Source organism: Mastigoproctus giganteus, chromosome 4 (genome assembly GCF_048544385.1).
Source record: "Mastigoproctus giganteus isolate SK-2022 chromosome 4, ASM4854438v1, whole genome shotgun sequence".
Classification (NCBI taxonomy): domain Eukaryota; kingdom Metazoa; phylum Arthropoda; class Arachnida; order Uropygi; family Thelyphonidae; genus Mastigoproctus; species Mastigoproctus giganteus.
This window is the reverse complement of record NC_143578.1, coordinates 100,961,641-100,983,875: the sequence shown is the minus strand read 5'-3', so window position 1 is coordinate 100,983,875 and position 22,235 is coordinate 100,961,641. Positions and strand designations below refer to the sequence as shown.

General features: G+C 38.7%; 1 protein-coding gene across 1 annotated transcript in view; it reads left to right on the top strand.

Annotated features, from left to right (window-relative positions):
• The window catches only part of LOC150086952 (uncharacterized), a 232,040-nt gene that overhangs the window by 107,373 nt on the left and 102,432 nt on the right, over positions 1 to 22,235 (top strand). The window contains exon 5 of the mRNA XM_090372333.1: positions 18,778 to 18,927. Within this exon, the coding sequence (XP_090228459.1) occupies positions 18,778 to 18,927 (150 nt within the window). The remainder of the gene's footprint in view (positions 1 to 18,777; positions 18,928 to 22,235) is intronic.

The following is a 22,235-nucleotide window of genomic DNA, read 5'->3' as shown; positions in this document are numbered from 1 at the left end:
CTAGGCACCGGCGTGGTGATCTGATAGAGGTGTTTAAAGCCTTGAATTGTTTGAGCATGCATCAATGCTGATGGGATTCTGCCTCTTGCTCAAAATAATCACCTGAGAGGGCATAAATTCAAATTGAGCAAAGACAGATGTAGGATAGATGTTCAGAAATTTGCCTTTAGCCAGTGGGTAGTTGATTGGTGGAACAGACTTCCAACCCTTGTTGTGGAAGTTGATAGCCTAAATAAGTTTAAGGCTCAACTGGACAGGTATTTTGAACGAACAGAGGGGTGAAGTGGAAGTGGGGTTTTTTTTTTTTTTTTGGCTGATGCTGCATAAGCTTGCTTTCTTGCATCATATACCTCTACTAATGCTAATTACTGGGAGATCTTGTCTTCCCATCAGGTTACCATGGTGGAAGTTTGATCAGGCTAACTGGAGTGCCTTTCAACACCTGGCAAATGTTGACATTTCTGCAGTTAATCAAGAGCCTATCAATGATGCAGTCACGTACATCACAGAAAATGTTGTCCATGCAGCTGCAACTACAATTCCAAAAACGTCCACCTGGTTTCTCCATAGCCAGGTGGGCAGGAGCTGCAGTGCGTAGCACACGCTTCTTGATTAGACCGGGGTTCAAGCCCATGAGCCACCAAATATGGAGGATGCGGAAAGGTCAAGGAATGCCCACCGTATATCCCCGGAACAATATGGCCTTAGTTGCTAATTCTCCTAAAAACCAAATAACAACAACAACAACAACATCTCCATTTCCAAAACCATGGTGGAATCCAGAATGCACAGCAGCCAAAAAGGCTCAAAACAAAGCTTGGGGGATATTTCGATGATATCCTACCATGGTCAATCTAATAGCCTTTAAATGTGCACGAACCAAAGCACACTACATTCGTTGTCAGAGTCAAAAGGAATCGTGGATCCGTTTCACATCACCCACACGACCAGCCCTAAGGTAGTCTGTAAAAAAATCTGGAAAATGAAGGGGAAATACACAACACGCCTCCAGCCAGCCTCATCGGTCCTGGAATAAAATGGATGTACTATTGCAGACTGTACTGCAATAGCCAATGCTCTTGGGGAAACATTTTCTAATATCTCTGCAACATCATCTTTCTCCCCAGAGTTTCTGGTTTTAAAGCACAACACTGAAAAACAGGCCCTTAAGTTCACATCGAAGGGTTCCCACATATATAATGGGCCATTTACTATCCATGAGCTGAAAACAACACTTTCCTGTATGAATAGTTGTATTCGTACAGTTGTATTCCTGTACGAATAGTACCGCTTTTAGACAGGACAACATCCGTTATGAAATGATCAAACATCTTTCACCAGAATCCATGGACCTTTTGCTCTTCTTGTACAACAGAATCTTTCTTGAAGAGCATTTTCCAGATACTTGGTGCAGTACAACTATTCTTGCTTTTGCCAAGCCAGGAAAGGATCCTAAATCTCCGAAAACCGATCATTCTATTGCTCTGATTAGCTGTCTGAACAAAATATTGGAGAGAATGGTCAATGCTCGTCTCTTATGGTATTTAGAATCGAATGACCTTCTCTCTCTCCCTCCCAATTTAAGTGTGGCTTCAGAAGAAACAGGTCCACACTGGACCACTTAATTAGACTGGAACACTTAATTACTTCGCATCCAAGATGCTTTCCTAAAAAGAGAGCACCTGGTGTCCATCTTCTATGACATGGAAAAAGGGTACGATACAACTTGGGAGATTTGGCATTTTAAAAGACCTTTACAACCTCGATCTAAGAGGTCACCTTCCCGTTTTTATTAAAAAATTTATCCTGCCGTTATTTCCAAGGTCATGTATGGTCCACCCTTTCCTGGCCCTTTTGCCAAGAGGAGGGGGATACCACAAGGATCTGTCTTAAGTGTCACGCTTTTTGCCATTAAAATAAACTATTTCCGAACAACTTCTTTCAGCTATAAACGGTGCACTCTACGTCGATGACCTGAGCATATTTTCTCAATCATGCAATATGAGGGTTATTGAGAGACAACTGCAACAAGCTATTGACCGTCTTAACTCCTGGGCCACAACCAGTGCTCCAGGTTCTCACGTAACCCCCACCCTGAGCCTGAATTGTGACTTGGACAAAGCACCATTGCAGTTGTATCAGAGACAAAATTCTTGGGGCTGACATTTGTCCAACACATTTATCAGCTACATACAAAGTGCACGAGAGGGCTTAACGTTCTCCACTCTCTCTCTCTCTCTCTCTCTCTCTCTCTCTCTCTGTTCTACCTCTTTGGGCACAGACCGATGCACTCTACTCCATCTATACTGTGCACTTGTATACTCAAAATTAGATTATGGGTCTTGGGTATATGCATCTGCCAGAAATAGCGCTGTTCATTGGCTGACCCCATCCATCATCAAGCCATTCGTATTGCTACTGGTGCATTCAAAACATTGCCTGTCCAAAGTCTGTATGTCAAAGCAAATGAACCACCCTTGTCGCTTCGATGAATGCAGTTGTCTCTAAAATATGCCTTCAAGCTGAAATCCCTGCCAGATCACCCCACGTGGACATCTGTTTTTGAGCCATAATGGGAAAATCTTTATAACACACAACGCACTGCCAATCGCGCATTCATGTTCAAGAGCTACTCAATGAGCTAAACATCTCGGTAGACAAGGTTGCTCAAACACCAAAGCAGCCCCTTCCACCCTGGCATGCACAAACACCAACATATGACTTCTTGCTCGAGATTGCGACGAATTCTAATACTCTGTCTTCTGTCTACCTTCAGCTTTATTCACAACACTGTGCAGAACATTCTATCTTCCTGCCAGTTTACAGAGATGGCTCGAAGTCAGAATCATATGTGGGATCTGCTGCTGTTTTTCCAGATAATACTATATCAGAGCAGATACCCTTTGAATGCAGCATTTACACTGCAGAGCTGCATGCTATAGAGTTAGCTCTACATCACATAAGAAATCGCCGATTCAGTGAGTGCACTACAGGCTCTATCAGTGGTGTCACACACTAATCATCCAACCCTGTCCTGAATTCAGCAGATAATATACACCCTCTATGCAGGTGGATTCGATATCTGCTTCTGCTGGATCCCAAGTCACATCGGGATTAGAGGAAAAGATTTGGCTGACACTGCAGCCAAATCAGCAGCCCTTCCGGATAATCTTAACCTGTGAGTCTCTGATACAGACTACAGGCAAGTAATCTATAGTAATTTACACTCTGTGGCAAGATTTGTGGCATTGCCTGGTTACTACAAACAAACTGAAGGATTAAGCCTGTGATTCATCTTTGGCAGTCAAGCTTACACAGCGATCGCAAAGAGGAAGTTGTTCTTGCTCAGCTCTGCATAGGACACTCTCATCCGACACACTTCTTTTTGCTGAGGGCTGATGACCCTCCTGTGTGTGAGCAATGTGACACCATTTTATCCATTCAACATATTTTATGTGATTGTACCAATTTTAGAAATGCTCGTTTTACTGCTTTACCCAGCTGACTGAGCCATATACACTCAATTTTAAATGACAATGACAATGTGTCAGCAGTTTTTAAATTTTTAAAATCAATTAATATATATATATATATATATACATATACACTCATATGAAATATACAATTTGCTTTTATCATTGTACTGATTTTATTTATTGATATGCCTTTATATGTATATGCACTTTCGATGAAGTAATCTTTTTGAAAGGTTACCAGTTTCATCTTTCTTGAATTTTCACCTTTTCGTGGCGCACTATAACCTTGCTGTTTTTGCACCATAAAAATCAATCAATTAAGCTCACAGTCTTCATGTATATACAGATGGCTCAAAAACTGACATATCCATAGGAGCTGCATTGGTCCTTCCTACATCCACTGTTTCTGTCCAGTTACCAATTGAATGCAGTGTTTTTACAGCTGAACTCTATGGAATAAAAATGGCTTTGAATCTCCTTAACCTATTAAATACCCAGGTCATAATATATACAGACTCTTTAAGTGCAGTGAGTGCCTTAACGAAATAAACTACAGCATTCCCATCCACTTCTCACACAAATCAGATCATAGTTATGTAATCTCAATAAAAGAAGCTGACTGTCAAATTCAGCTGGATACCCAGCCATGTCGGAATTTCAGGAAATGAGTTTGCAGACGAAGCAGCAAAGCGCCCTGCTTGCTTTGATTCCATCACAGTTCCTTACTCTGATTTCAAACCAATCATACGACAGATATGTACTGAGATATAGTCTGAAATCTGGAATACCCAGACAGGAAGCAAACTTCTTGAGATAAAACAGAATCCACAGTTGTGGAGATCCAGTTTCAGACTAAACAGGCATGAAGAGCTCGTGCTTGCAAGAGCACAAATTGGCCATACACATCTAATGCACCTCCTTTTACTGCTAGGAGAAGATTCTCCACTTTGCTTACACTGTAGATCCCTACTTACCATTGAGCATGTCCTAATTGAGTGTGCACATTACCATTCAGTTAAATTGCATGTTTCAAATCACAGCTTAATTTACAAAAACATCTACAACTATCCCATATACTTGGAGATGATAGCAGTTTCTCAGAACTTTTTATTTACCTGAAAATGATCAACGTTTACAGTCACTTTTAGACCTATAACATACGGTCACTTCTAGACCAAAGTAACAGGTGCAGTTTGGTCATAGTAGCCCTTGTGCCATTAAACCCCACTCCAGCAACAACAGAAAGCAAAATTAAAAGCTAAATGTCATTAACCTGGCAGTAGTAGTATTGCTCCATTTTTAACATGAGTGATACCACATAGCCTGACAGGCCCCCACATTTTAACTTTAATATTTGAAAAAATGCATGGTTTTTTGAATTGTGCTTTGAGTGTGTACTAATGCTTGAGTGTTCACTAGTAGATTGCAATGCTTATTAATTTTATTTTTAATTTTTTTTTAAAATAATAATTGGGGATTTTGCAAATGCTGTGTTTTTTAGCAACTAAAAATACTCATTCATCTTAATGAAAAAAAATATATTTAACTATACTTAAATTTTAAAAAAAAATTTTGGTATCATAAAATGTAAACATGAATCAATTAATCTCTGTTAAATTTAAGCTTGTGGAGGCACTAATTGCATGAAACGTCAACATTATGCCAACTCAAAAAAATTAAGCCAATATTTATAAAAACACTGAAATTAAATGTATGTTAATGAAAAAAAAATCATTTCTATTAATTCTGCCTGTGTATGTAGTGAATATTATAAATACATAAATTAATACTATGAAATCATTCATATTCTTTCCTTCCCCAGGGTTCTTGTGATATTTGCTACATGAAACACGGTTTTACTGGGTGTTAGCCGATTTATTGATAATGGCCATAAACTCTACCAAAATTTCCATGTTTTGTGAGAAGTTTTTCATTGTCCAAAAAGCTTTTCAAAGACAGTGCAACTACCATGGACAATGTAGTTCATAGTTCACTATGTGTGATAAAATTTGAGAAACTTTTAGTTAATGAAAAACTTGCCATTGTGATGAAAATCAGTGTTTCTATGTACAACTAATTTTCAAGCGAAGGAAGATTATGAGAAATCTTTGGCAAAGGATGATGAGAGAAAAAAAAAACAAGGACTTCTTTACCCATATAAACTCTAGAAGGAAGGGGATAAATCAGATTGGTCCACTTGATATCAGTGGTTCAACTATTGATGATCATGCTCAGATAACTGACAATCTGAGTGAGTATTTTGCATCTCATTCACACATGAAGGCTATTAAGGGAGGAGAATGCTAGAATTTTATCAAACTGTAATAGAATGCTTAATGATTTTATAATAACTGAGAGTAAAGTGGAGGAGAAATTGTTGAAGTTAAACATAAGGCATCCGGAGTGGATGGCATCTGTCTAGTTAGGCCTGACGTAGCCCAGTGGTCAGGAGCGAGAGTGCATAGCACGCGTTCCTTGAGTGGACCGGGGTTCAAGCCCGTGACTACTAAATACGATAAATATTTGTATTGACGATTTATTGTAAACTCTACTGACTTGATTGTCGTGCCGGAGTATAAACAGAAAAAAAAATTTTATTTATATTAAAGGAGTTGGCAAAGGAAGTAAGCAAACCCTTAGCCATAATTATGAGAGCATCCTTGGACTCAACAGATGTCCCCATGGACTAGAGATATAAAAATGTATCCCCAATTCACAAAGGGGGAATCTAAAGGTGACACGAGTAATTACAGACCAGTTAGTTTAACTTCTGTTCCAGGGAAAATAATGGAGTCACTGGTTAAATGCACATTGTGGGATCACCTAGACAAGACTGTAGTAATAAGTCAGACAGCATGGGTTTGTTAAGGGAAAGTCTTGTCTGACAAATTTGATTGGATACTATAATGTTACAAAGGAACTGGATGCAAAAATTAATTTTGATATCATATACTTGGATTTCAGGAAAGCTTTTGACACTATTGCACATGGAAGACTACTGTACAAATTGGAGGATTATAATATTAAGGACAAGTTGCTACAATGGATAAAAGGGTTGGTGAGTGGGAGAAGACAGAGGTAATTAATGGACACTGATCTTAGAGTACTAATGTTATTAGGGGAATCCCCCAGGGTTTAGTGTAGGGCCCACTGTTGTTTTGTATATTTATCTATGATATTAATGAAAGTATATTAGACTTAATGTCAAAGTTTGCAGATGATACACAGGTTGGCAGGGTTGTTAATGACATTAATGGCAGTGTGCTACTGCAACAGGATCTAGAAAAGTTGAGCAAATGGGCTGAAAGGTGGCAACTGAAGTTTAACATTGACAAAGGCAAAGTACTGCATATGGGTAAAAGCAGTGCTTTTTTTGTAAAAAAAAAAAAAAATAGGCACTGGTACTCATTCTTTGCTATCAGGAAAAATTGAAAATTAAAAGGATATGAATATGAAAAGTACTCTAAATTTTTTTTTTTCCTGATATTGTTACTTTTGTAGTAATGTTTTTGAAATAAGAACAACAAATTTAGCATATTAACACAGTTTATTAAGTATAAATTAATTATTCAAGTATATATAGAAAAATAAGTAAAATGTGAATAAAATAAGTAAATAAATTAGTCAACTACTGAGTGCCGAGCACTCAGGATGACACAAATGGTCATTTGTGTAGTATCTCAAATAGAGAGCGTTATGGTAACTGAAAAAAGTTTCTAGTACCCTGGCTTGGCCTAAAACTTAGGAAATAACGAAAACGTTGTCCATTTGAGTCTTTCCAGTTGTTGTGAATGCCAAGGGTGGGAGAAGTGACTCCGACTTCTTCCTGGAGAAGCCATTAAAGTTTCGGGGGTGAAGCGACTTGTAGGTGAGGGCTGTACAAGACTCCGCGCAGGCGCCTCTCCACCACCACTGCCTCAACACTGGCTCTCTGAGTATCTCCCTTTGCCGGGACAACTCCAGCTTTGAAAATTGTTAAAAAGTACTTCTCTTTGCATAATTTATAAATGACCTTTATACAATTATTAACTAACTATTTAGTAACCGTTTTGTCACTAAAAGGAGAGTTACTTAGTACAAAGAAGCACGCTATCGAAGTGCAATAAAAAATTGTTTTTTTAATTTTAGCACAAAAATAAATGATAGATTTCAATTGGAATAGTTTTCTCTTGATAAGCATCAAATAACACAAAGCTAATCTGATTTTTAAATTTTTAGCTCCATTAGCGACGGAAATAGAGAGGGAGGACACAAATTACTCACATTTTCCTGTCTGGCTCTGCCATTTTTAATTTAAAAAAATATTTTAAAATTTTATTTTAAACCTACTTGTTGATCTCTTTCCAACAGTGTAGCTACAGGTTGACGACAACATTTTTATCCTCCCACATTTTAACTCCCCTCCATTTCTCAGACAAATTTTGATCAACAATGATCAATATGGCATTATGTTGGCCCACTTGATGTGCAAACCCATGCAAAATTTCTAGTCAATAGGTTGAATGGTCCCAGAGATACAATGCTGTGACAGACGGGCGGACAGGCAGACAACCGAGTGACATTTTAAGGGTCCTTCCTTAGACTATGGCCCCTAAAAATAATAACAGAAGTAAAAATAATTTCATAATAAAGTTTTTGTAGAATATTCCAAAATTTTATTAAGTTCTCAATCGACACCATATGCCGACTTCTTTTCTTACTGTTTGTGTGTCGATTGCTGAATGACGTTTCTGAAGTAGCCACGAATCGACATATTGTGCTGGATCGAAGCGGGTCAGCAGTGGGCATACAATTTTAAGAAATTGTTTTTGTCATCAACGAAGCTCTGGTTGGGCTGACAATCAGATTCATTTGTGAAAATCGTTGTTCACATTCACTCGATGAAATTGGTATCGTACTCAGAGCGTCCAGCAAATTCTTCAATCCTTCCGAAACCATCTTTTCAATTAGGTACCCCCGAAATCCACGAATTGTATCTCTTTCATTTAACTGTAACCTAATTGACAATTTTCTAACTTCATTTTCACCAAATGCCAACAATTCATGCTTAGAATGTTTAATACCTTCGTTGTCCTTGTTTTCCATCTCCCGTCATCAGTATTGTCACTAGTTGTTAAATTTGAATTTTTTTCTTTTCTTTTCTTTTTTTTGAAACTGTCCAAAATGTTGGGACATTTTGTCAGATATTCAGGTACTGTGACCATGTAAACAGAGATAGGGAAGATTTACAGAAAAATGTGGATAACGCGCTTCCGCGAAATGACACATGATTATTTGTCGGGGTAAAAGAAAATCACTCTCTCATAATTCTCGAACAGGGCGCTTACAGTTGATTCACAAAGGTGTCCAACCTACGGCCCGCCCAGAAAGTGAACTAAAACAGCATTTTAAATTTTGTTAATTATCAGAAAAAATCTCATTAAATGTTTTGTTCAGTAAATGTAATTGTGTATTGTACAGGCTGGCCTCAATTAACGCGATTAATTCGTCCCACGAGCACATCTCGCAAAACGGAAACGCGTTAATCGAATATAATAGTCAATAGGAAAAAATTATAATTGGTCCTTGACCTTCTGGAATGTTACTATAAAAAATTTTAAAAATACCTTTTAAGTAATTTTTTATCTGTATACAATGAAAATAATTATGGAATTAAATGTTTATTGCATAAAACAGCGGTTCCCAAACTGTGCGTCACGGAATATTTTAAATGTTCGAGGGAAACAGCGATACTCGACATCTGTCAGACACTGCGCGAACTACTAGCTGGAGGTAGTTCACAATTTCAACATTTCTTATTAAGTTGTTTGGACCTAACTACTAAACAGAACTGTTAGGTATTTCTTTTGGTCTGGGTGTGCCGTGAAAAAATTACTGAGACACTTAAGGGCGCCATGAACCAAGAAAGTTTGGGAACCTCTGACATAAAATACACAATGAAAAAATGACTGTTGCGGAAATATTCGAACAGCGTTGACTTTCTCTTTTCATCAGTCAATTTCCGATAGCCGACAACAATCTTCTCTGGGCCCTGGCGAAATAAATATCGCAGAGAACCTCAAACATTTTGTTCGAGGTTCTCTGCGATAAGAAAGATTTCATCAAGTTCTTTTACGGTTATCTCCTTCGTGGTAACATTTTCATCTGGCTCATTTAAAAATTTGAATTTTTAAATGCAAATTTGCATTGACTTTATTAGCGGGAGAAAAATGAGTAAGACGTCTTCTTACGATGGTTGATGGAACACACCGAAGCGGGCAGCAGGCAAACATTTGTTTATTGCCCGTCTGACGTGCGGTAAGCTTAACGCACAATTCAAATCTTTTTCAACTATCGCATAAAAAAAAAATATTGCATTAACTGGAAATTTGCATCGTGTAAAGTGAAAAGTGGTATAATTTTTTTCAATTAATAACTGAAACACGCATTATGCAAGGCCTGGCTGTACTTAATAAAATTTTCGAATATTTTCAATTTTACTTTTACATGCAACAAGATATGGAAAATGTAACACGCTAAAGAAATCGAACTTTGAATTTTTTTGAATATGGCCCTTGTATGGGAAATGTTTGGACACCACTGCAGTAGTAGGTGGACCAGAGCCCATTGGGAATACACCTTGATCTGCTCACTGCAGACCAGCACGACTTCTCCGTATGTGGGACAGGTGGTCGGATAGTTTTTACCAGGTACTACTAAGTTGTAGAATGATAATACCTTCAGCTGTCTTAATTCGTGCAGCAGCACTAATTGCCTGAAGGCCAGAAATGCAAACAGGGCGTACAGAGTTCATTCTCTCCTCTCCTAATCCTATATGAAAATTTTCTCACTCAACGGAAACTATTTTAAATGTAACTTCCAAAGGGAATTCAAAATAATTAAACAGAGGTCCGACTGAGTAATTTAAAATTATAGAAATGGTTATATAGTTTTATATCGAAAAGATCTTAACAATAGACAGTGAAAAATGTAAATTTAGTTAAATAATTTTAAGCTTATTTGAATAGTAGATAAACATGTGAAAAAAATTTACGGAATATTCATAAAGGGTTTTCCAATAGTAACGCTCGATGTTTGGCAACAGCGCATGACGAAGTCGACAGTCACACAGGTGGTGTCTTTGGTAGCCGTATTCAGTTAGTCTCTGCATTTTATTATGGAGCATTACACGACTGAGCAACGAGTTGAAATTGTAAAAAATTATTATCAAAACCAATGTTCTATTCGTCAAACGTTTCGTGCACTCCGTGCAGTTTATGGTGTCGACGAACGTCCTTCAGAATCCACAATTCGCCATTTAATAAACAAATTCGAAGCAACTGGGTCTGTGGCAAATCTGAAAGCGAAACACAAGATCCGTTGAAAATATTGTTGCAGTCCGGGAAAGTGTGCGCGAGAATCCGCAACAGTCCATTCCGCGTCGGGCTCAAGAACTTGGCCTGTCTTCGACGACAACTTGGCGAATCCTGCATAAGGACTTAGGGCTTCACCCTTATAAAGTGCAATTAACCCAACAACTAAAGCCCAACGATCATGCGCAGCGGCGTGCATTCACTGATTGGGCGCTAGAGCAGTTGGAGGTCGATCCTGATTTTGGGCGAAAAATAATGTTTAGTGACGAGGCTCATTTCTGGTTAAGTGGCTTTGTTAACAAGCAAAATTGCCGAATTTGGAGCGACGAAAACCCACGGGAGATTCATGAGATCCCACTACATTCCGAAAAAGTTACGGTATGGTGTACACTTTGGTCCGGCGGAATAATCGGTCCGTATTTTTTCGAAAACGAAGAAGAAGTGGCACTTACGGTCAACGGTGAGCGATACAGGGCTATGATAAGAGATTTTTTTTGGCCTGCAGTGGATGGAATCGATCTAACAAACATTTGGTTTCAGCAAGACGGTGCTATGTGCCATACGGCACGTGATACAGTAACACTATTGCATGAGAAATTTGAAGGTTCCGTTATATCGCGAAATGGTGACGTTAATTGGCCGCCCAGATCCTGCGACCTAACGCCACTGGATTTTTTTCTCTGGGGCTTTCTAAAATCCAAAGTCTATGCTAACAAACCACGGACGGTTGCCGCCTTAAAGGCCAACATTAGGCACGTTATTGCTGAAATTGAGCCACTTTTATGCGATAACGTCATCACCAATTGGGTATCCAGGATTAACCAAACCAGACAAAGCCGTGGCGGACATTTATCTGATATAATTTTTAAAACATAATGTTAACACATATACTTCATAATAAAAATAAAAATAGATCACTATCACTCTCACAATTTGTTTTATTGCGTTACAAAAATCGAGGGCCCCGGGTGCCAAGCGTTTCCGTGGCCAAGTGATTATTGTGCGTCTATCAAGCGTTTTTCTTCCCAGCGACTAAGTTTTTCTTTGTTTTCTCTTGCAATTATTAAATTTTCTGTTAAGTAGCTCTAGTCTCTTATAAGAAATAAGAAGAGAGCCCAGAAGAAGGAAATCACCTTTTTCTTTAATTTAGATTTACTAACTGTACTAACTCTACGCTTGGCCACAAAGCGGCACTGCTCCTGCCTCCCCGTGGCGGGGCCGGTAACCTGGGCGGTAAGGACAAACCCCCAGGGCGAAAAGGAGCCATTATGGATAAAAATAATTATCCACCGTTAGAGCCTTCGAGCTCAAGAACAGACAATCATGACCCCAATCACGACTTAGAAAATGATCGTCCAAAGAGACAGAAGACTAATCAGATGGAGCAACCCTGCCCATCCTTTTTAATTTTCCACTCCCTTACTAGTCAGCCAATGAGCAAACTGTCTCCCTTCGTAATACAAAAACATCTCGAAGGTATTGCAGGATCTCCTAAGACTGTCAAGAGATTACAATCAGGAGACCTGCTAGTGGAAACTACGAACCACAGGCATTCGGAGAAACTCTTACAGTTAACAAACTTTGCGGGAATTCCGGTAAAAATATCTCCTCATGCAACCCTAAATTCATCAAAGGGTGTCATATCCAGTTGGGACCTGTTAAATGTCACAGAGGAAGAAATTACCCAAGAGCTGCAGGGACAAAATGTAATTCAAGCCAAACGTATAATGACTAAAAAAGATAATCAACTTATCCCAACCAGAAACATTATTCTCACTTTTAATACGCCCAACTTACCGTGCTCTGTAAAAGCAGGTTATTTACTTTGCCGTATCCGCCCGTACATTCCCAATCCTTTAAGATGTTTTAAATGTCAAAAGTATGGCCACTCACAAACTGTATGCAGAGGAGTTCCTGTCTGCCCCAACTGTGGTTCCTCGGATCACATACAAAGTGACTGTACGACTACTAAAATGATATGTCCAAATTGCAAAGGTGATCATCCTGCCTATTCCAGAAGTTGTGAAAAATGGAAAACGGAGAAACAAATTGTAAAATACAAGGTCGAGAACAAAGTGAGTTACCCAGAAGCGAGAAGACTAGTGGCACCTACTATGAATAAAAATATTTCCTATGCTAATGCAGTTAAAAAATACCAAACAGTCTCTACTCAAACTAATGTTACAGTTCCTGCTAATCTTTCAATTTCAGATTGGGCCAGAACTGTCCTCTCTGGGGAAAAACCAGATGTGCGTAAACAACAACCCAAACTCTCAGACCAAGCAAATAATACTCCTCTTTCAATACCAGCGGAATCTCCTCCCCCAATGAGTGCTACCACACCATGTATTACAAATTCAAATATAATCAAAAATATTCGAGACACAACCATGGACACAGATGGCACATCTATAGAGGAAGATCCTATTTTAGAGATCCATGCCGAAGAAGAAGAAATGGACACTGGTCGGCCAGTCTTCCAAAAAAAAGACAAACACAAATTAGATCGCCATAAACCAGTCACTTTCAAAAAGCAGTCAGAATCAGCTCCATCAACTAAACACAAATAATGCCTTGTATTTTACAATGGAACTGCAGAGGCTTTCGTTGCAATACAGTCGATATCCAAGATCTAATAAATCGATTTTCTCCAGTTGCCCTTTGTCTTCAGGAAACTTACTTAACTTTGCAAATTTCTCCTTCGATAAAGAACTATTGAATTTATCGAAGGGATCGTAATACAGCAAATGCTGCCCATGGTGGTGTAGCAATCCTGATAAATTCAATGATCCCAACTAAACATATTCCACTTCAAACTGAAATAGAAGCTGTTGCTGTGCGTATAAAGCTCCATATTGAAATAACTTTAGTATCAATCTACTTACAGCCAAACCGTACCTACTGTTTAAAAGATCTTGAAGATCTCCTTATACAGATACCTCCACCTCTCTGTATGTTAGGGGACTTCAACGGGCACCACCCCTTATGGGGCGATCGTAATTTGGATAGACGAGGTCGACTCATTGAGAGCCTGATAGAGGCAGTAAACCTCACCATACTCAATACTGGCACACACACTCACGTTCAGCTCCCAAATGGACATACCTCAGCCATAGATCTCTCCATTTGTTCCCCATTACTGGTCCCGACCATAGAGTGGTATGTTTTAAATGATATAATGGGTAGTGATCACTTCCCAATCGTATGCAACCTATTAACAGCACAGACTCCTCCAGCTCAACCCTGCAGAAAATGGAAATTTGCCCGAGCAAACTGGGCAAAATTCCGGTCATCAATATCTTTTGATGAGGAAAAAATCCGTCTCCAGCCTATCGATGATGTGACAAAATACATCACGTCACATCTTCTAGATGTGGCTAAAGAAACAATACCACTATCAAATCCCTCGGTTCGTAAGCACTATAATTATTGGTGGAATGAGCAATGCACAAAAGCCAAAAAAGCAAAAAATAAAGCCTGGAATTTGTTTCGGCAATATCCAACAACACCCAATCTAATAAATTATAAGAAGTCAAAGGCAAAAGCACGCTTCATACAAAGGCAAGCAAAGAAAGAATCCTGGATCCGTTTTGCATCAAGCATTAATAAAAACACTGACACCAAAATAATATGGAAAAAAATTAGACAGCTTTCTGGTAAGTTCCCTACCGTACCTTCACCAATTCTATCCTGTAATGGGCAAGATCTATCTAGTCCTTTAGATATCGCAAATGCTTTGGGCAACACATTTGCTGAAATCTCAGCGACAGAAGCTTATACTCCACTTTTCCAGAGAATTAAAAACACTGCAGAACAGCACTCTGTTAACTTCCAAACTGCTCTCCTTCTGCCGTATAACAAACCCCTACAATATTCCGAACTCTTGCATGCTATCGGAACAGCCCACAATGGTGCTGCCGGACCAGACGGAATCTATTACGCCATGCTACAACATCTTGATGACAGAGCATTGCATCTCCTTCTGCTCTTTTACAATCGTATTTTTCTAGAAAATATCTATCCAACTTCTTGGCATCATTCTACTGTTTTGGCATTCCTAAAACCTGGAAAAGATCCAACCAATCCACATAGCTATAGACCAATATCCCTCTCAAGCTGCCTCAGCAAAATTCTAGAAAAAATTGTCCACTATAGACTCGTCTGGATCATTGAGTCAGAACAGTTAATGAGCAATAGTCAGTATGGCTTTCGTCAAAACAGGTCATGCCTGGACCTTATGGTTAAGGCTGAATTTGCCATTCGTAATGCCTTTATTAAGCATGAACATCTAGTAATGGTATCCATAGATATAGAGAAGGCTTTTGAAACCACCTGGCGGCATGGCATACTAAGAGACCTTTACTCTCTTGGTCTGCGGGGAAACCTTCCTATATTTATAAAGCATTTTCTACACACTAGATCTTTTCAAGTTCGATACCAACATGCCCTCTCTGCAACTTACATTCAAGAAGAAGGTGTTCCACAGGGATCAGTACTGAGTGCCACTCTTTTCGCCCTAAGAATAGATTCTATCACTAAACAACTTCCAAATACTGTCGAAACTTACCTCTATGCGGATGACCTTGCCATCTCCTGTCATTCCCAAAATATGAGATCTATTGAACGACAGCTTCAGATATCATTAAATAAAATACAACAATGGGCCAGCCTTAACGGCTATAGGCTATCACAAGAGAAAACAGTTGCTATCCATTTTTGTAGACAACGCAAATTTCATCTGGATCCTGAACTTCACATTTCTAATATTTCCGTCCCAGTTACTAGTAACATTAGATTTCTAGGTTTAATCATGGACAACAAGCTAAATTTTTTAGAGCACATTAAAAAAGTACGTACTGCCTGCTTAAAAAAGATAAACATACTCAGAGCTTTATCTGCACAAACGTGGGGTGCAGATCGTACCTGCCTCCTTCGATTATACAGGGCATTAATCAGATCCCGTCTTGATTATGGAGCTCCCATTTATGACTCTGCCAGAAAGAGCGCATTACGCTGGCTTGATCCAGTACAACACAGTGCACTGAGGATTGCACTTGGCGCATTCAGAACATCGCCAGCACATAGCCTTTACATTGATGCTCACGAGCCGCCACTATCTTTACGTAGGAAATTGCTATTGCTAAAGTATTCTGTCAAGATACAAAGTTGTGCTTCGCATCCCATTCAGCCTTATCTTTTCAATCCACCATTTGAAAATCTGTACAGAAATAAACCTAGCATAGTAAAACCAGCTGGTCATCGCCTCCTTGAACTATTGCAGGTTTGGAATGTATCCATCCATTCCGTAAAACAAGTCGCCACTTGTACTCAACCACCATGGGTTCCACCTCCTATACCGACCTGTGACACTTACCTCTGTCAGTGGGGAAAGAATATCTTGCAATCATCAAATATCAGACAAGTTCATGCTGTTCACACTCAAAAATATATTGATTTTTTACCAATATACACAGATGGCTCTAAATCCAATTCAAAAGTTGGAGCAGCTGCAGTGTTTCCGAATACAATTGTATCAGCAGCCCTTCCTCCTGAATTCAGTATCTTTTCAGCTGAATTATTCGCAATTAAACTAGCTTTAAAAAATCTCTCTCCTGACTGCTTTTTAAAATCAGTAATTTACACTGATTCCCTCAGCTCAATCAAGGCTTTGTGTAATTCCTCAGACAAGTTTCACCCTGTTATAAATGAAATTAGAAAATTATTGCTAAAGATTATAGAACGCCACCAACTGGTCACCTTCTGCTGGATACCAGCACATTCTGATATTTTAGGCAATGAACTGGCTGATAAAGCTGCAAAAAACCCAACCAGCTTAGATTTAACCAATATCCCTGTTCCAGCCTCAGACTACGCACTAATGATTCATGCTGCATGCCTATCAGAATGGACAGCACTATGGCATTCCCAAACGAATAATAAACTCTTACAGATTAAACAAGTTCCGAAAATCTGGCTCTCCAGTGTCCGGACATCAAGGCGGGAAGAAGTAATTCTTTCAAGAGCTAGAATAGGTCATACTTACCTGACCCATCTTCATTTACTCACAGGAGATGATCCACCACAGTGTCCACATTGTTCTCTAAATTTGACAGTGAAACACATTCTCATTGAATGTCCATACTATAAACAAAACAGAAATACCACCCTGCTATCTTTGGTTAACCCTCGAAAACCAATAACTCTAGAGAATATCATTGGTGACAATGCAAATATTCCGGAATTTTTTAACTTTCTGAAACAAATTGGAGTTTTCAGTCATTTCTGATTTCTGCCTTTTCTGATGTGACAAGAATTTCTCATATATTAATTCAATAAAGGAATAGGCGCATTATAGCCAAAGCAGCCTATGCGCCATAAAACCCCCACAACAACAACAACAACAACAAAAATCGAGCGTTACTATTGGAAAGCCCTGTATTTCAAAGTGCACTGCATCCAAATGTCACACGTCACTGTTAATAAAGGTGCCGGTACGCCATACCATTGCGTACCGTCACAAAAAAAGCACTGGGTAGAAGTAACCCCAGAGAAATGTACCAACTGTGTGGTACTACACTTAGGGTGTTAGAAAATGAAAAAGACATGGGAGTAATCGTGCAGTCAGATAAGAAATTTTCTGACAGTGCAAACAGGCTGCTGGAGCAGGTCATGGGTTATTGTCAATGATATACAGGAATTTTGCTAGTAGGGAAAAGGAGGCGATTATCCCTTTGTATAAGGCAATGGTCAGGCCATGCCTCGAGTACTGCATACAGGTGTGGAGGCCTTATTTTAGGAAGGATGTAGAGTTGCTTGAGCAAGTACAGAGAAGAGCAACAATGATTGGTGAGGGGAATGAATGGGTGGTCTTACCAAGAAAGGCTTAAGCTCTGCAAGTTGCAGTGTCTGGAGACTTAGGTAGCTGTAAGGTGATCTGATTGAGGTGTATAATGTGTTGAGCAGGCCCAATTCTGATGGGATTCTTCCTCTTGCTCAGATTATGAACTTGAGGGGGCATAAATTCAAATTGAGGAAAGACAGTTATAGGATTAGATGTGCGGAAATTGCCCTTAGCCAGCAGGTAGTTGACTGCTGGAACAAATGTCCATCTGTCATTATGGAAGTTGATAGCTTAAATAAATTCAAGGAGGAACTGGACAAATGTTTAGAGGGAATGGATGTATGAAATGGTTTTTTTTTGGCTGATACTATATAAGCTTGCTTTCTTGCATCATATGCTTCTACTACTGATTGTACAGGGCCAGATACAGTGGAGTAATATAAATGATATTGAATGGCCTCATAGAACAACTGGGCTTTCACAAAGTGAACAAAAATATAAACAGACAAAAAAAAGTAGCACGTACAGACTAAAGACACTATTAAGAAGGTACAAAAAGTAACAACTACTAATCCCAAGCCACTTAATCACCAGGATTAAATAATTTCCTGCTGGGGCCTGAGGACCAGAAAGTGCTGGTATCTACATAATATCTCTTAAAAGATACACCTGGAATGGAAACTTGAAGGCTATTGATTTCCCAGCCCAGTTGTTGCCTGCCTGTCTGGTAACTTGCATTATATTGTCTTCTAGACAATTTTTTTTTTTTTTACTTATCCTCACTGAAGAAGGGTAAAGTTACTACTTAGGGTTCATTTGTTTGTTTTGGTAATATGTAGTTGTTTAAACTTTTGTATCTTTAATCTCTTTGCAATCTCATCAACTATAAGAGACGGGCATAATATTTGGATTTATCTTTCAACTTTTTCTGTGTTATGCAATATCTGATTGTACTCATAAGTTCAGCTTTTTATAATAATTGCCTTAGCTTGATTCAAGCAAAAAATAAAAATTCTAAATTTCTTCTCTTTATGATGTAGATTTCATCATTAAAAGTTAGTTAGGTGTAATAACATATTTAAAGAAGTTTTGGTTATATTGATTACAGAATACGGCTATTGTAGCTGTCCAGCAAGAATGGTTTCGGGTAACATCCCATAAGGAATCTAACGCTTATGTTGTAGAAGATTACTTGCAAATATTTGAAAAAATTTCTAAGTCCCTTTTAGAGTGGATTGTTAATGCAGAAGATGCAAATGTAAGTGGTGTTTTATTTTTTACTTAGTTTCTATAAATTGTCTTGTTAACTTGATTGATGAAATGAAGATAACCTGTAATATGAAGGTAATTAATTCAATCAGCTTGATCAGTTGAGCCACAATACATAATTAAAGTGATATGAAAGAATGGAATATATTTTGGAGTATTAGTGGCTCTAAAAGTGTAGCACGGTGGAATATGACGTATATTCTAAAAGTTCCTGGAATTTTACTGTAAAAGTTTAAAGTTTATGTGAATATTTTGGGCTTCCAAACTAATCATCTTTAAAGTGCCTTCCTTCTACACACACACACACACACACACACACACTCAAAAATACTTGCTCCATAAGTCTTCCCAAGCTTTGAAGCATTCTTTAACATCGTGTTTTTTAGCACATGGGGCTGCTTCGGTGTTTTCTTGGATGTCATCCACTGTAGTGAAACAGCGACCTCATTTTATGTTCAGGGAACAGCCAAAAGTCAGATGGTGCAAGGTCAGGGTTTCTCACACAAATGTGCCAAAACCTCAATGCAGTAAGCAGCAGTAATGCTTCTACCACTAGTCACAAATTTGTTGTGCACTATGCCCTCATTGTTGAAAAAAAAAATGATCAGCATGACTTTAACTCTGGATTTTGTTACACAAGACTTCTTGGGCCATGAGGACAATTTTGCATCCATTTGGATGAATTCCACCTTGGTCTCGGGATCATAGGCAAACACCCATCTCTCCTCCCCAGTGACCACTTTTCCTTAGTTAGTCTGGATCCTGCATAGATTTTTCAAACAAATCACCTGTGGTGGCTTTCCTGCAGTCCATTTGATCATTTAACAGCAAGCATGGAACAAACTGCACACATTGCAGTGCATACTGAGTCTACAGACAATCCAACTTCACGAGCAATCTCAGCAATAGTCATTTGCCTGTCATTGCCGGAGTTCCTTCACTATTGTGATGCTGAAAGGCTCAACTGTGAGATTCATCTTACATTGTTTCCTGTCCATTGTTAAACTGATTAAACCACTTGTAAACTGTTTTCTTCAAAGCATCATCTCATTAATTTTCTGTGCTTGCAGCAACTCTGTAGCACTTTTCCCAAGTTATTTTATATCTTGACATGTAGAGTGTGTTTAGTGTCAAACGGCACCAGGGATTTCCCCCATCACCACGTGCTATACATTGTGGGTGTGAAACAGAACACTGTCAATGCAAGAGGTTTAAAAGTGTATGGATTTTGTACATGTGTAGTGTCGTGTACCGTTGTTCCTCTGGTCATTTAGCCGCTGGGCCCCTAATGAGACCCAACGTCACACTCTGCCTCGTGGAGGCAGACCAGGTACACCACTATTATAGTTATTTACTGTGGCAGGTCCTGCCACCTAATTTCCTGAGATTTCAGTGGCTAGGACCTTAAAAAAAAAAAAAAATAAATAAATAATAATAGTAATAAATAAATAAAAAATAATAAATAAAAAAATATGTGGCACTTAAGAATCCACTCATATGCATTATGGTATGGCAACTGAGTGCCTTTTGAACTCGTGCATGAGATAGCACATCAATTCAAGTGCTGTTTAACATAAAGGCAGCGAACGTGTTAAACTCAGTTCCTTAATGTTACCTAGCATTATATATGGTTAATGGTGATTAATATACTATAAATAATAAGATTCATTTTAATACATGATAGTATATTATCTCCATTTACCCATTTAAATTCCTAAATGACTCCCATGCACATACTCAATCTCTATTAACAGCTGTTTATTTGTTTGTGGGCTTTATGGTGCAAGGGAAACATGGCCATAGTGCACCTAACTATAGTAAAGTTCAATGTTCTGTTTTTTATCAATATGGATTGCAGTTGAAGTTTAGAGTGTGTTATAGAGATATCTGTTTAAGGAAAGTAAAGATTTTATCTACATGTGGCATATCTCCTAGGAGATAAGCAATACTCAGTGTTCGTTGCTGAAAATTAGACAAATAGAGTTTGTTGCTCACTGTTGTAAATGGAGCAACCAATGAGTATATGCTGGACTTTAAGATGGGTGTTGCAGTTTGTGCACTGTGGTGGGTCAGTGGGCATAAGCAGATAAAGATGTGTCAGATGTGTGTGTGGCCTTCAGTAACTGGGCTAATATGACTTCATGTTGGTTCTCGCGTATACTCTATTTCCGTGGTTTGAGATCTTTTTTTATACTGAGTAGCTTGTTATTGGCTTGACTCTGCCAGATGTGTTGCCATTGTTCAAGACATTGTTTCTTTATAATGTAGCAGTTTTGGCAGCTAGGTTGGCAATTCCAGCGTGACCAGGAAGTCACCAAAAGAGAACTTGTTCCTTTTGGTTTAACTTAGAATATTCCAGATCTGTCTAAAGTAAGGGGTTATCATTGTATTCTGTTGTATAGCACTAATGGAGTCTGTATATATAACACTGTGCAATGTGGTTGTTGAGAGCATATAATTTAAGCAATGTGGATAGCACAGAGTTCTACAGTATAGCTGCTACATTCAGTAGAGGTTTCTTGGATATGGTAATTTTCAGAAATAATGCTGCTGCTGCACCAACATAATTGTTAGCTTTAGACCCATCTGTGTAGATTGGTGTGCACTAGCTGTGCCGGGTTCTCAGTGTGGCATATATTTGCAGTATGTTCTGTTGGGAAAAGGTGTTTTCCCCAGACTGAACAAAAAGTCTCAAAGCAGTATATGATACATCCAAGGTGGAAATTCTAAGAGAGGCAAGGGCTGTATCTTACCAAGATCAATTTGCCAGTCAGCCTGCAGTGAGCAAAGTCTTATTCCAGTTGGTGGGTTTATATATGGATAAACTCTGTAAAGGTTTTCCCATTTAAGAGAGAAAAGTGTGTTCCAAGTGGGGTGGTTTGGATGTCCTTTGTTACATAGTTTAATAAAAGCATTTGTCTGCACAGCTGCAAGGAGGTTTCACGTGCTTCAGTGTGCATGCTCTGAATCAGTAATGTACAGTATGCCCCCCATGCAAGACAAAGAGCACTGCTGTGTATAGGATCAAGTCAATGGAAAGCACTTGGTCTAGCAGTGCTATAGACTAAAGAACCATAGTCTAGATATGACCGTATTAATGTATAGTAATGTAGTATTGTGTAACGGTCGACTCCAAGTTGTGCCTGATAGAAGTCTTAAGATGTTTAGCTTTTTAAGACAGGTAATCTGGAGAATTTTTATATGTTCAAAGAATATCAGTTTGGTTTTTAGTCAAATATCATACCAAGAAAGCAAACACTAGAGACCACTGGTATGATTTGATTTTCTAGTCCAAGT